A 14,044-nucleotide genomic window follows, 5' to 3' on the forward strand; every position below is an offset into this window, starting at 1 on the left:
AAAAATTAAGTATTGTGCAGCGCAAATAAATGCAGCAAATACAGAAGGATCATGTGACACTGAAAAGACTGCTGAAAATTCAGCTTTGCCATGACAGGAATAAAGTACATTTTAAAATATATAAAAGTAGAAAACAGTTATTTTAAATTGTAATGATATTTTACTATATTACTGTTTTTAGTATTGTATTTTTTCCCAAATAAATGCATCCTTGGTGAACATAAAAGACTTCTTTCAAAAACATCTTACCGACCCCAAACTTCTTAAAGTCCCCCTGTCAATCATTTTATCCCTTAAAACTCACCTTTGATCACCAAAATGACATATTTAATAAAAAAATCAGTCATGCCTTAAAATAACTTGAATGTAACTCTACATCCTTGCCTCATTTAGTATATGCGGTCACATGTTGACGTGATTGGTTACAAGGTAGTTTGTGACATCAGAAACAAGCGATTTCAAACCGCTTTTTTTTTAAGACTGTCTTAAAAAAATCACTGTAGTTTTAAAGACAAAATACTCAGCAATGGTGTTGACATGGATTTGCACATGGTTTGTCTTAAAGCATATTAAAAACACCACAAAGACATATAAACAACTTTAAAAGCTTGATTTTCATCACAGGGGGACTTTAACAGTAGTGCATAGCCTAGAAGTATTAATAAAAAAAATGACAAGAGTTCAATAAAGTTTTTTTAATACAATAAAATTAGGCTTACAAAGTCATTCATTTGAAGTAAAGTCATTTAAACAAAAATCAGCCCCACTTTATACAATGTAATGTTGACACAATGTAAAAAAAAAAATAATAAAAAAAATCGGCACTTGTGCCAATAATATCATTTTTAAATTATTTTTTATAAACATTCCTATTATCACAGTAAAGCATATAAATTTTAAATCGATGTGGTATAAATTTAAAAATAAAAATCGTTTTCCATTTCAAAACAAGTGGAGCTGACATTTCCTTTAATATAGTTTGAGCACTTCACTAATAATCCATGCATAAAGAAAAGAAGGCCTTTCATCTGTGTCAGTCGGTCGGTTGCACAGGCTGGCAGATTTATTGTGTGATCTGAATGAACAATCAATAACTGAGAATGAGAATACAGAAAGAACCAAAAGGAAAAAATGTAGGACGAAACCAAAGACAAGCTCTGAACACATCAGAACCTTCCATCGAGGTTCAAACAGCACGTTAGGTCAGATGGATGATAAATGGTTAAAATGGTCACCAGTAATTCAATAGCTGCCTCTGTAGATTATAGACGGATTCGGTACAAAACATCAGTAAATACTGCATGAAGACTTTAAAGCTACAGTGTGCTTGGTGCATGAAGATCTGATTTAGGTTTTTTCAGTGAATGCAAACTAACCAGCGAGGGATAAATGAATAGCTTTTAAAACCAGTCAGGTGTCAGCATTACTTCACTATTTGTCACTCCATTTCCATACATGCCCTTTCTCTGACCCCCCTTGAAGAGCATTCTGGAATAACCAAACCAAACCAAACCAAACTGAAATGCTACAAATGGTAATTTATATATAGAGTAAATGCTTGAGTTGTCTTTTTCTACTTATAAATATAAAACAACAGCATTTTTTTTTTGTGGTATGGCGTAGCTTTTCAAGCACCATATATATATATTTTTCATTCATATCCAAAAAGAGTTTTATCTTGTAGGGTAAAAAGGGCAGCAAACTTTCAAAGTTGGCAAAGCAACATGGATATTTTACACTGCCAGTTGACAAAGATCATACATGACATCACTATTCTCTGGAATACTCTGAGGAAGTTGAAATAGAACATGCACTGAGAAGCTAGTGAACTGGAACAGGAAGTAGCACAGGAAGACCTTTTCCGTGTCTGTATGCACAGCATAGCGGGTAAAAATTGCTTTCACACACAAACTTCCATCTGGGATCATCCTTGAATGTTGTGACCACTTGGTCGAGTGAAGTCAGTCAGTGGTGAGTCTTTGTACACCTGATGTGTCTTTCCTGCCTGTTATCCTAAAATGTGCACCGTAAAAATGTAAAAATATTTTGCTCAAGTATTAGACTGAGGTTTCCCTCCTTATGGCGGATCAATGACAAAAAAGGATAACAATTCTGTTAATATTTACTGTTAAGAGATAACAAATTAAAAGTGTGCTACTATAATGTCCTTGGGAAGAAAATGTGTGTGCAGAGAAAAGGCAGACGGAGCACAGCATGTGAAGATGGTCGACTCAGATTAGTTGAAGTAGAGCTCTTTAGTCAACATGGACACCACACAAGGTATCTGTTTCTTCTCGCTAAAACGAGGGTCCTCTGACCAGGACTCGAAGCTGGTGGCCACCTTGTAGTTGACCCGTGTGAGGATCTGCATGATCTCAAGTTGCTTGCCAAACTCATCAAGAACGTCACAGAGGGCCTGGACAAACCAGGACCCTCGGCCCGGATTCCTCCAGGAGTAGTAACCTGTGAGAACAAATGTGGAAGAATGTTAAAACGAACAGGATTTGACAATATTTTAACCCAGGGATGGGTCTCTACTCAGATTTTTAGATTCACAACCTCTTGATTTGATTCAAATTGATTCAATTCTCATATATTTGCTTATATATGAAACACACATATTTAAACAATTCTTGTACAAATATACACTACTGTTCAAAAGTTGTGGGTCAATAGGATTTTTTTTATGAAAGAAGCCTCTTTTGCTCATTAAGGATGCATTTATTTGATAAAATTTTATCAAATCATTTTAAAATTATTTTGATGTACTTGAATTTTAAGCAACCAGTATTCAGTGTCACATGATCCTTCAGAGATCATTCTAATATGCTGATTTTGTGCTCAAGAAACTTTATTATTATCAAAGTTAAAAACGGTTGTGCTGATTATTATTTTTGTGGAAACAGTGATACTTTTTTCAGGATGGAGAGACGGTTAAAAAGATCAACATTTATTTGAAACAGAAAGCGTTTGTAACATTGTATGTTTATATATTTATCAACTCCTCTGAGTTTGTGATTCTTTTTGATTGAATCATAAAAGTAATCTTTTTATCAATGAGACTAGACTGCTCATACTATATGTTTTTGATTCACTAAAAATAACTTGTTAAAAAGAACTTGAGTCATTTGTTCATGAATTGGACTATTCTGGTCATTGCTGTTTGTTATTGTGTACAGCTCTAGAGGACAACTCAAGATGTGTTTTCTTGCCATTGTTTCGTGGTAATCTTTGAGACAAAACGTCCTGCATTCCATGACTAAGAGAAGAAAAATTACCTGGCACAGTTGAATATGCGAACAGGAAGTCTGCCTCTACCGGAATCTTGTGTGTTGGATTGGCATCTGTCTCTATCGTTTCATTGGATGGCCCTGAGTCAGTCTGTATGCCATCATCAAATTCTGAACCCCGACAAGCCTGCCAGTAAAAGCACACGGCCATGTCAATATCTGCCTAGAGTGCACTTCAAAAAACAGGTTCACTCCGGGTATGGTGCGACTGAAATAGCATTAAAACAATAGACACCGTTGTCTGGAGTTGCTCCATTTTCTCCTGCTTCACTTCTTCCTCATCATCCTTTCTCCTCCCCAAATCCTCCTGTAGCCCTGCTCCTCTTACCTGGATGAAAAAGAGCTTTGGCTTGCCCACGAGGCTCTTGCACACGTCTCCTTTGAAGAGCGAGGTCATGCTCTTGATGGGAACGGCTCCATCTGTGCCGTAAATCATGCCCTCCTCGCCGTGGCTCAGCAAGATGCAGGCGAAGCAGGAGCTGTCGCTGTGGTCCTCTTCTGAGACTGAAATACATAAAGACAAAATATGTAAGAGAAGAAAAAGACAACTGTTTTGTTAAACTTTAGTTCTGTCAGGACCACTATCGTCAAATAAATACGATTGACAATCAGCATACAGTTAGGTTTGGCGGTATGGTTCTGTTCTGGGCAAGAACTTCCTGCGCATCCATACAGCCTAGCATGGATAAGAGCAGGGAGAGCAGCAATAACCCCCCTTAGGGTAAACAGAACAGAACCAGCATGAATGTAATGCAGATATCATTAATTCAAGATTTTAAAGTACAACATAATTCGAGATTTTATTCTGATTCAAGGGGAATCAGAATGCCATACTGACTGGACGAGAGGAGGAACTGGAGATAGAGGAGGGTAATTCGCTCCTGAGAAACGCGATAGCTGCTGATAATACTGTGATAGGCGTCGTATTCCTATAGGTAAACGTGTATCAGCTGAGAGTCACTGATGCGAGCTTGACTAACGTGACCTGCCAGAACTGATGCTACGTTTAATTTATCATAATGTATAGAAACTGTGAGTTTGCCAACAGCAGGGGGTAATTTGGGCCTCTACACAGTAGAGGGCAGCTGATTCAATACTGAAAAGCGTAGCTAAAAATTGTTCCATTGGTGTCATTAAAACTCATTATATTAGCTAATAATTTTTTATTTTATTTTTCATTTTTAGAATGTATACCTGTAATGTAATTAGCTAAGCGACACACTAACACTTAACAACCTATGTAGACCAACCCAAAACGGTCATTTATGTGGTTTCATGATGGTTATAGTGCATTAGAAAGCAGGTGCCTTTGTAGTCAGGTGACAGTGAGGCAGCTCAATGGGTTTTGGAACAAAACTTTACACAAACAACAATCAAAATAACATATGCCATTATGCAAATTTCCAGCAATCAGGCAGCCCAACCACATTCTGTTTTAAATACTTTTCTGGATCTTACTGATATATAATACTCACATACATATGTTCTTATATTTCATGTTTGTAATAAAATATAAAAAATTTCCCAGTAGAATTATGTAAGCCTAATTTGTAAACCGGATGTGACATTTTAACGGTCTGGGGTAAAGATGAATATTTTGGCCACTCACCTTTTTTAAGTAGACGCTCCATATTCTTACAGGTCTGGTCATTGTAGATGAAAACTTCAAAACCCAAGCTTTTAAAGCGCTTTAACAGCTCTCCAACATCCCGATCCGTGCCATTGCGTACATTCATCCCTTAAACACAGAGCATAAAGTTAGCGCCATTAATCTAACTGAGCATCGACCTAGTAACTACCTACATTCAACAGTTTTATTTTCTTGTAAATCTTTTAAAGACAGTCACTAATGCCTGTGGTGTTTTTACAGAAACTATAGTTGCTATGGTAAGAAATGTCACGGAAGAGCAAGTTTAATTGTGTACTAAGTAGATTTTCTTTTTTGACTCATTGCCGTACTTTAGTATCCTAATGTTTTTACTGTATAATAAAAGTAATTTGTTTACTTTTGCAACAATATACAGGTGAGCAAATGTGATTTTTTTAACACATCACAATTTTAGATCTCAATTTTAACAAATCATTTGTCATTAAATGTTTTCAGAAATAAAAACCTTCATATCATTGACAAAAATCAATGCAGAATGATGACATTCATTTTTATTTTATTTTATTTTATTATGTTTACCAATAATGAACAGGATATTAACTTTTTGGTAGAGGCTCATAATAATAAAAAACAGTTGAGTATGTGATAAAAAATTTTTTTTTAATTATTATTATTAGCAATATATTGAGGTATTTTTGCTGGATGTGCCACTTAAAGCAATAAGCAATTTAATATTGATTGTTCAACACAAAAAGTCATGCAGATGAAGACTCACCTGTCTTATCATCAAAGTTCTTGTTGTTGATGATGATGCACTTGCCAATGCTCCGGTGGCTCATCTTATACTGGAATGTTGGTGAAACAATCCTGTATTGGCTTTCAGAAGATTGCTCTTTTTCCTGCAATATCCCATCCTTCTTCTTACTGAGAGACAGAGATGGACAGTTAACCAATCTATAACAGGACCATCATTCTCTCTCTCTCTCTCTCTCTCTCTCTCTCTCTCTCTCTCTCTCTCTCTCTCTCTCTCTCTCTCTCTCTCTCTCTCTATATATATATATATATATATTAAATACCATATATATGGTAACACTTTATTTTACGGTGTCATTGTTACATATGTTACATATAGTAACTATATTAATAACTATAAATTATGCATAATTACATGCAACTAACCCTAAACCAAACCAAATCCTAACCCTATAGTAAGTACATGCAGTTACTTAATATTACTCACTACTCTGTATAATTACAGTGTAACAAAGACACCTTAAAATAAAGTGTAACCATATATATATATATATATATATATATATATATAAAAGAGACATTAGCACAAATCAAAATAATAAAACAAACTCAATCCAACCTCAAGCAAAATACAACCCATGCCCATCAGAGAATAGGATATGGCAGCTAACCAGGATATCATGAAGACAATTAAATCCCTTTATCGATCATAATATTTGCTGCATGGTGTCCCAAAGAAATAATATTCCACATGCCTGAGGTAAAATTCTCACAAACGTCTCATATCTCCCTTGTCAAATTTCCAAAGAATCCGTCCAGATTAGAAGGCCACAGTGGCCACTGGATGTACAATATGTGCCAGTATTCCAGAAGAGCCTAGTCATCACGTTACCCAACCACAACAATGGGTTCATGCCTATACACACTCTCTAGCACACATGAACAGTGGAGTGAATCACAGGTGTCCCATGTGATGTGGGACAATCCCCCCCTAACTCCCCTCCAACTAAACCCTACCTCGTATCCCATTTGATGGTTCTCCTACCTGGGCTCTTCATTAAATGGTACGCCACTCTGCATTGAAAAGTTCTTCTCTTCCTTCTAGATCTACTGAATTTGGCCCAAATGTTAGGCTCTTTTGGGTGGATTTTTTCCTTGTTGTGCGGTGAGGTCTGTGCTAGGGTCCTGGCATGCTCTATACGCTATAAAGAGTGGAGTGGTGGCTCCGCTGGACAGGGACGGCGCATGCTACCTGAGTCAGCACACACGCCAATCCCCAGAGCTTTCGAAAAGGCTATTCAAACCCATCGACCAAGGTCATGCAGGACATCAGCACACCTCTACTGACAAACATACTATCACACTTACATATTAGGGCTGTTACTCAAAGCAAGAATACTCAAAAGTGCCACTAAATGTGCAGTCTCTTTACATATTAATGAATTTGTTTATTCACAAAGAAATGAGTCTAGTATAATTCTAAATATGCAGGTTTTTTCATATCGAAGAGCTATGAAACATTATTCTGAACATCTCAAAACGTATTCAAATATTGCCTATATGATGCAAGAGTTACAGTGGCCATGTCATTTACAAAGAGGACTGTGGCGCCACCTAGTGTATGACATGGCCTTTAACACCAGAACACTACTTTCAACTTTTTTAATAATAGTCACAAAGGTTTTTCTCAATTAAAAAACAGTTTTGGTCACTAGTCGTAGTTAGTATCTGCACATTGCATAAATAAATGTATGGATGGACGGATGACGGATGGACAGACAGACTGACGGACAGACAGATGGACGGATGATTGGATGGATTAAATTAGAAAACACGATCTCACCGGCCAAAAAGGATAAATCTCCCTTTGCGGTCAGGTTTCGCATCTATCAGGTCTCCTCCTCCATCTTGGTCCTTAGCAGCAGGGGTTTTTTTATCCATTCTGGAGCAAGAATGAAAGCTTACTGATCAGTAACACAACGTAACTTTGGGGAAATAAAGCAAGTAGGCTGATGTGGAATTCCTGACAGGCTGAAACTGGTTTTCATCAAGTTATACTGATAATTATTTTGGCATGTTGTCCCACCTTTTCCTTACATTGGTTTTCCACTGTAACAGTAGTTTCCATCAACAACAAAAAATTCAGTGGGTAGCCTACTTGGTATTGTCCATTGGACATTAAAATAAAATAAAAGATATTAATCTGTTTGAAGATCTATTATTCACCAGGATTTTAAAGTAGTGTACATAACTGTACAACTGTTTCTATAGTAAATTTATTTTTCAGTTTCAGAAAGTCCATTTCAAACAGTAGAGCTATTATTTTCAAATACTTTTACTTTCACTTTGTGGTGTTATCTCAACTGGATGTCTAATTAAAAAAAGAATTTTTAAAAAACTATTTATTTATGGCTCAGAGGATAAATAAAACCCTTATGTTTAGCCTATGTATGAGTTGGAGCTGATGAGCTATGACGTGTAGACTAGTTAAGACCATGTTAAGACAGGTTCACAGCGGCCGTTAACACACCCACAGAGGATTGTCGAGGTATGATGACATACTACTGTAATACAATTACTTTAGCAATTATCGATGCTAATATAGGTTTAGTCATTTACATGAAATATTTAACGTGTTCTACTACAGCTAAAACTTTTGCGAGCTGTAAAGTTCTCACTTAAACTTTCCGATGGCAAACTTGTCGCGTTTACCTCGAGACAAGTTTGACTTGACGTCTTTCTAAAGTGATTCTAATGTTTAACATTTAAATAGCAGAACAAACCTAACCAGTTTACAAACCTAGTATTAAATATAGCCTATACATTTTAATTTCGTAATACTGCAGTGCTTAATGTTAATGAAATGTAGACTTTGATAGTTACAGTAAGTAAGTTAACGTAACTTACATAAACAAAGATGTTTCAGCATAGCTTGATGTTTTCATAACATTACTAACGTTACTATCTTTACTCTCGAAACTTACATTTCTGTCGGATCAGCCTCTGTTTTGCTCCTTGTTCTTCCAAATAAGTCCAAAGACACTACACTGAGAAAATGAAACTTTCAAATGCCTACCGATCTGCCCCTTCCAGTCGGAGTGTCTGATGTATTTAAAGAAACAGTCCCAGATGAAGTGAAAACTATTGTGCGCTTACTTCCTGTAGAATATAATTCAATAGAATATAATTCAAACAACTGAAACATGATATTAGTCAGAAATAAACATTATTTATTTATAGATTTATACATTTCAATAATAATAACAATAATAGTGTGTGTGTGTGTGTGTGTGTGTGTGTGTGTTTGTGTGTGTGTGTGTGTGAGCAGGTGTTTTTATGTAATTGGCAAAACCCAATATTTCCGCGGGACGGATATCGAAGCTGACGGGGGAACCATGGCGATGAACCTCCACACCTCTTTGGACAACAAAGGGCTCAAAACGTCAAAAGACTACAAGGGGGGAAATTTTTGAATAGGCTACATTTACGTTTATGTCGATGAATTCATAAAACCTTGATTTGATTTATTCATGTAAAGACATTCACTCATTTTGCACACCTTAAACCTGAGTTACTTCTTCCAGTCAGTGGCGTACTGTAGCATCTGGTAGGCCTACTGTAGCCTATGCAGGGTATGCATGTGAATACCGAGGGGACCCGTTTAAATACATTGCATATGGGCAGGGCTGTCTTGTTATGGCATTCCCTCCAAGAGCTTTTTCATTAAATGCCAGCTGCATTATTATACATCACTGATCTAGGCCAATAGGTCTGATCTTGGCATTTCCTTCTTATTAAAAAAATAATATTCTCACATTTAATATGCAAATGTGCTACAAGGGTTACAGTTTCATAGCTAATTTACATTTAATAATTTAACATAAAAGTTGAGGGCCAATATTTACTAATATAGGGCTATATGTTGACACTATTGGCCTTCTATTCATTAGGGACAACTTGACTTATTTGTTTATTTTATTTAGAAATACAGAAAGTGACAAATTCAATACATTGTCCCCATTAAATTTAAAGTAAATAAATACCTTTTTATCCCATAATGAGAAATAACCATGTGCGCGTTTTCGTCTTCTGACCTTTGACTTTGGACATAACGGTCCCACTTTATATTAAGTGGCCCTAATACCTGTGTACTTACATGGTTACTAGATATGTACTTAGTATGTAACTACAGTGTAAATACACATTGGTACATAGTATTTACAACTGTAATATTTGTGTAACTACACATATGTAACAACCCACGGAAAGGTATGTGTAAGTACAAAAGTGTAACAGGACATTGGTAACAACACTTTTTCCACTACAGTAAGTACACATGTGTAACAGGCATTATGTAACTACATTTTGTAACAACAATATGTATTCACACAAGTTGTTCCACTTCCACACGCAGTCTTCCATACTGTAGTTACCAGTTAAGAACACACTGAAACCATGATGATTCCTATGTGTATACCATGTATTTACTATATGACCGGCAGGGCTTATGTTGAATTACAGCTAAAGTTTTCCCTTGTGGTACCAGTGTACATACATGGTAACTCCTCAGGAACTCTGCACTTGATACAATGTGTTAAACTGTCATAACTTACATGTATTATGCAAAACCCAAACCTCTGTGCAACTGTACTAACAGTGTACTAACATGGTAACTCCTCAGGAACTGTCCACTTAATATAAAGTGTAAAATGGTCATAACTTACTGTGTATTATGCAAAACCCAAACCTCTGTGCAACTGTACTAACAGTGTACTTACATGGTAACTCCTCAGGAACTGTCCACTTAATATAAAGTGTAAAATGGTCATAACTTACTGTGTATTATGCAAAACCCAAACCTCTGTGCAACTGTACTAACAGTGTACTAACATGGTAACTCCTCAGGAACTGTCCACTTAATATAAAGTGTAAAATGGTCATAACTTACTGTGTATTATGCAAAACCCAAACCTCTGTGCAACTGTACTAACAGTGTACTAACATGGTAACTCCTCAGGAACTGTCCACTTAATATAAAGTGTTAAATGGTCATAACTTACTGTGTATTATGCAAAACCCAAACCTCTGTGCAACTGTACTAACAGTGTACTAACATGGTAACTCCTCAGGAACTGTCCACTTAATATAAAGTGTAAAATGGTCATAACTTACTGTGTATTATGCAAAACCCAAACCTCTGTGCAACTGTACTAACAGTGTACTAACATGGTAACTCCTCAGGAACTGTCCACTTAATATAAAGTGTAAAATGGTCATAACTTACTGTGTATTATGCAAAACCCAAACCTCTGTGCAACTGTACTAACAGTGTACTAACATGGTAACTCCTCAGGAACTGTCCACTTAATATAAAGTGTAAAATGGTCATAACTTACTGTGTATTATGCAAAACCCAAACCTCTGTGCAACTGTATTAACAGTGTACTTACATGGTAACTCCTCAGGAACTGTCCACTTAATATAAAGTGTAAAATGGTCATAACTTACTGTGTATTATGCAAAACCCAAACCTCTGTGCAACTGTACTAACAGTGTACTAACATGGTAACTCCTCAGGAACTGTCCACTTAATATAAAGTGTAAAATGGTCATAACTTACTGTGTATTATGCAAAACCCAAACCTCTGTGCAACTGTACTAACAGTGTACTAACATGGTAACTCCTCAGGAACTGTCCACTTAACATAAAGTGTTAAATGGTCATAACTTACTGTGTATTATGCAAAACCCAAACCTCTGTGCAACTGTATTAACAGTGTACTTACATGGTAACTCCTCAGGAACTGTCCACTTAATATAAAGTGTTAAATGGTCATAACTTACTGTGTATTATGCAAAACCCAAACCTCTGTGCAACTGTACTAACAGTGTACTAACATGGTAACTCCTCAGGAACTGTCCACTTAACATAAAGTGTAAAATGGTCATAACTTACTGTGTATTATGCAAAACCCAAACCTCTGTGCAACTGTACTAACAGTGTACTTACATGGTAACTCCTCAGGAACTGTCCACTTAATATAAAGTGTAAAATGGTCATAACTTACTGTGTATTATGCAAAACCCAAACCTCTGTGCAACTGTACTAACAGTGTACTAACATGGTAACTCCTCAGGAACTGTCCACTTAATATAAAGTGTAAAATGGTCATAACTTACTGTGTATTATGCAAAACCCAAACCTCTGTGCAACTGTACTAACAGTGTACTAACATGGTAACTCCTCAGGAACTGTCCACTTAATATAAAGTGTAAAATGGTCATAACTTACTGTGTATTATGCAAAACCCAAACCTCTGTGCAACTGTACTAACAGTGTACTAACATGGTAACTCCTCAGGAACTGTCCACTTAATATAAAGTGTAAAATGGTCATAACTTACTGTGTATTATGCAAAACCCAAACCTCTGTGCAACACTGCATTAACAGTGTACTAACATGGTAACTCCTCAGGAACTGTCCACTTAATATAAAGTGTAATTGTTAGGGTCATTGTTGTGTACCACAGTAAATGCAAAACACAAGGTTACGTAGTTGATAGTAAACTCTGAAATATAAATGTGATAGTTATGCTTTGATAGATTCTGGGATATTACGGCATAAGTTAGCACTTTTAAAGATTTATTCTTTAATTTAGATTTTTTGATTTGACATTGTGGTGACCTATTTGCCTTTACAGTAAATTACAGTGTTCTGTAAACAATAAACAAGAATAGCCTACACTTTAAAACCTTAAAAATACCTTGTTTAATCGTTTAACCATTTTGTAGTATTTAGTTCATTTACCGTGAGACACAAAAAGCGTTTTCTCCAATAAAACACAACATAAATTCACAAAAAAAAACATCAATTGTATTAGCCTGATGTAATCCAAATCTTTAGAATCCATACGTTGTTTGCAAGAAACAGATCCAAATTCAGCCCTTTATGATCTTCATCTCCATTTCTCAGCAGCGACCGCCAACGTCAAATCCCGCGCTCAGGCGCGCTGGTGAGTGGTGATGAATTCAAATTCAAAAAATGCGCCTTCAAGAAGCTTTACGACATGTTTTACGGCCGTGATATCAAACGCTCATTGGCTCTCGCCTGCTTCGTCACAGATTGCGACATGCCGTGTTTCAGTCGGTGTTGTACATTTGAAATGGAGAAGCGCGCGCGCCTTCACAGAGCGAACCGAAACCGGATTAACATTTTCATGGATTAATAATTTATATTCTGATCTGTACCTCATACACAACTATTATAATACTGCCAGAGAGGACTGCGGCTGCAACGCATCATCATGTGAACGACTTTTGGTACCGGTTTTGACATTTTCGCAATAAACAAATTATTGTGAAATGTATAACGTTACTTGTCTGTCTGTTATGTTTTTATTTTCTTCATAAGTGTAGCCTACGTAGTTTTAAGGAATGGTTATGGGTAGGTTTAGGGGTATGAGTAGGATTAGTGGCTCAAAATATATTTTAATGCTATTGTTAATAAAACTATGAGAGGTTTGGGTTTGCTGAGATGGTCTCTGTTATGACCGTTTTACACTTTATATTAAGTGGACAGTTCCTGAGGAGTTACCATGTTAGTACACTGTTAGTACAGTTGCACAGGGTTGGGTTTTGCATAATACACAGTAAGTTATGACCATTTTACACTTTATATTAAGTGGACAGTTCCTGAGGAGTTACCATGTTAGTACACTGTTAGTACAGTTGCACAGAGGTTTGGGTTTTGCATAATACACAGTAAGTTATGACCATTTTACACTTTATATTAAGTGGACAGTTCCTGAGGAGTTACCATGTAAGTACACTGTTAATACAGTTGCACAGAGGTTTGGGTTTTGCATAATACACAGTAAGTTATGACCATTTTACACTTTATATTAAGTGGACAGTTCCTGAGGAGTTACCATGTTAGTACACTGTTAGTACAGTTGCACAGAGGTTTGGGTTTTGCATAATACATGTAAGTTATGACAGTTTAACACATTATATCAAGTGCAGAGTTCCTGAGGAGTTACCATGTTAGTACACTGTTAGTACAGTTGCACAGAGGTTTGAGTTTTGCATAATACACAGTAAGTTATGACCATTTTACACTTTATATTAAGTGGACAGTTCCTGAGGAGTTACCATGTTAGTACACTGTTAGTACAGTTGCACAGAGGTTTGGGTTTTGCATAATACACAGTAAGTTATGACCATTTTACACTTTATATTAAGTGGACAGTTCCTGAGGAGTTACCATGTTAGTACACTGTTAGTACAGTTGCACAGGGTTGGGTTTTGCATAATACACAGTAAGTTATGACCATTTTACACTTTATATTAAGTGGACAGTTCCTGAGGAGTTACCATGTTAGTACACTGTTAG

General features: G+C 36.3%; 1 protein-coding gene across 1 annotated transcript; it reads right to left on the reverse strand.

Moving 5' to 3' along the window:
• Positions 1-1,650: 1,650 nt before the first annotated feature.
• Positions 1,651-7,593, reverse strand: casp7 (caspase 7, apoptosis-related cysteine peptidase). The gene is made up of 6 exons (XM_056268847.1): positions 7,496-7,593; positions 5,675-5,823; positions 4,900-5,028; positions 3,619-3,794; positions 3,279-3,417; positions 1,651-2,463 (listed from the first exon to the last, which is right to left on the reverse strand). Exons 1-6 carry the CDS (start codon positions 7,591-7,593, stop codon positions 2,237-2,239), a joined length of 918 nt encoding a protein of 305 aa, XP_056124822.1. The 3' UTR covers positions 1,651-2,236.
• Positions 7,594-14,044: the final 6,451 nt, after the last annotated feature.

Source organism: Rhinichthys klamathensis, unplaced genomic scaffold (assembly GCF_029890125.1).
Source record: "Rhinichthys klamathensis goyatoka isolate OS25496 unplaced genomic scaffold, OSU_Roscu_1.1 h1tg000277l_1, whole genome shotgun sequence".
In the NCBI taxonomy this organism is placed as follows: domain Eukaryota; kingdom Metazoa; phylum Chordata; class Actinopteri; order Cypriniformes; family Leuciscidae; genus Rhinichthys; species Rhinichthys klamathensis.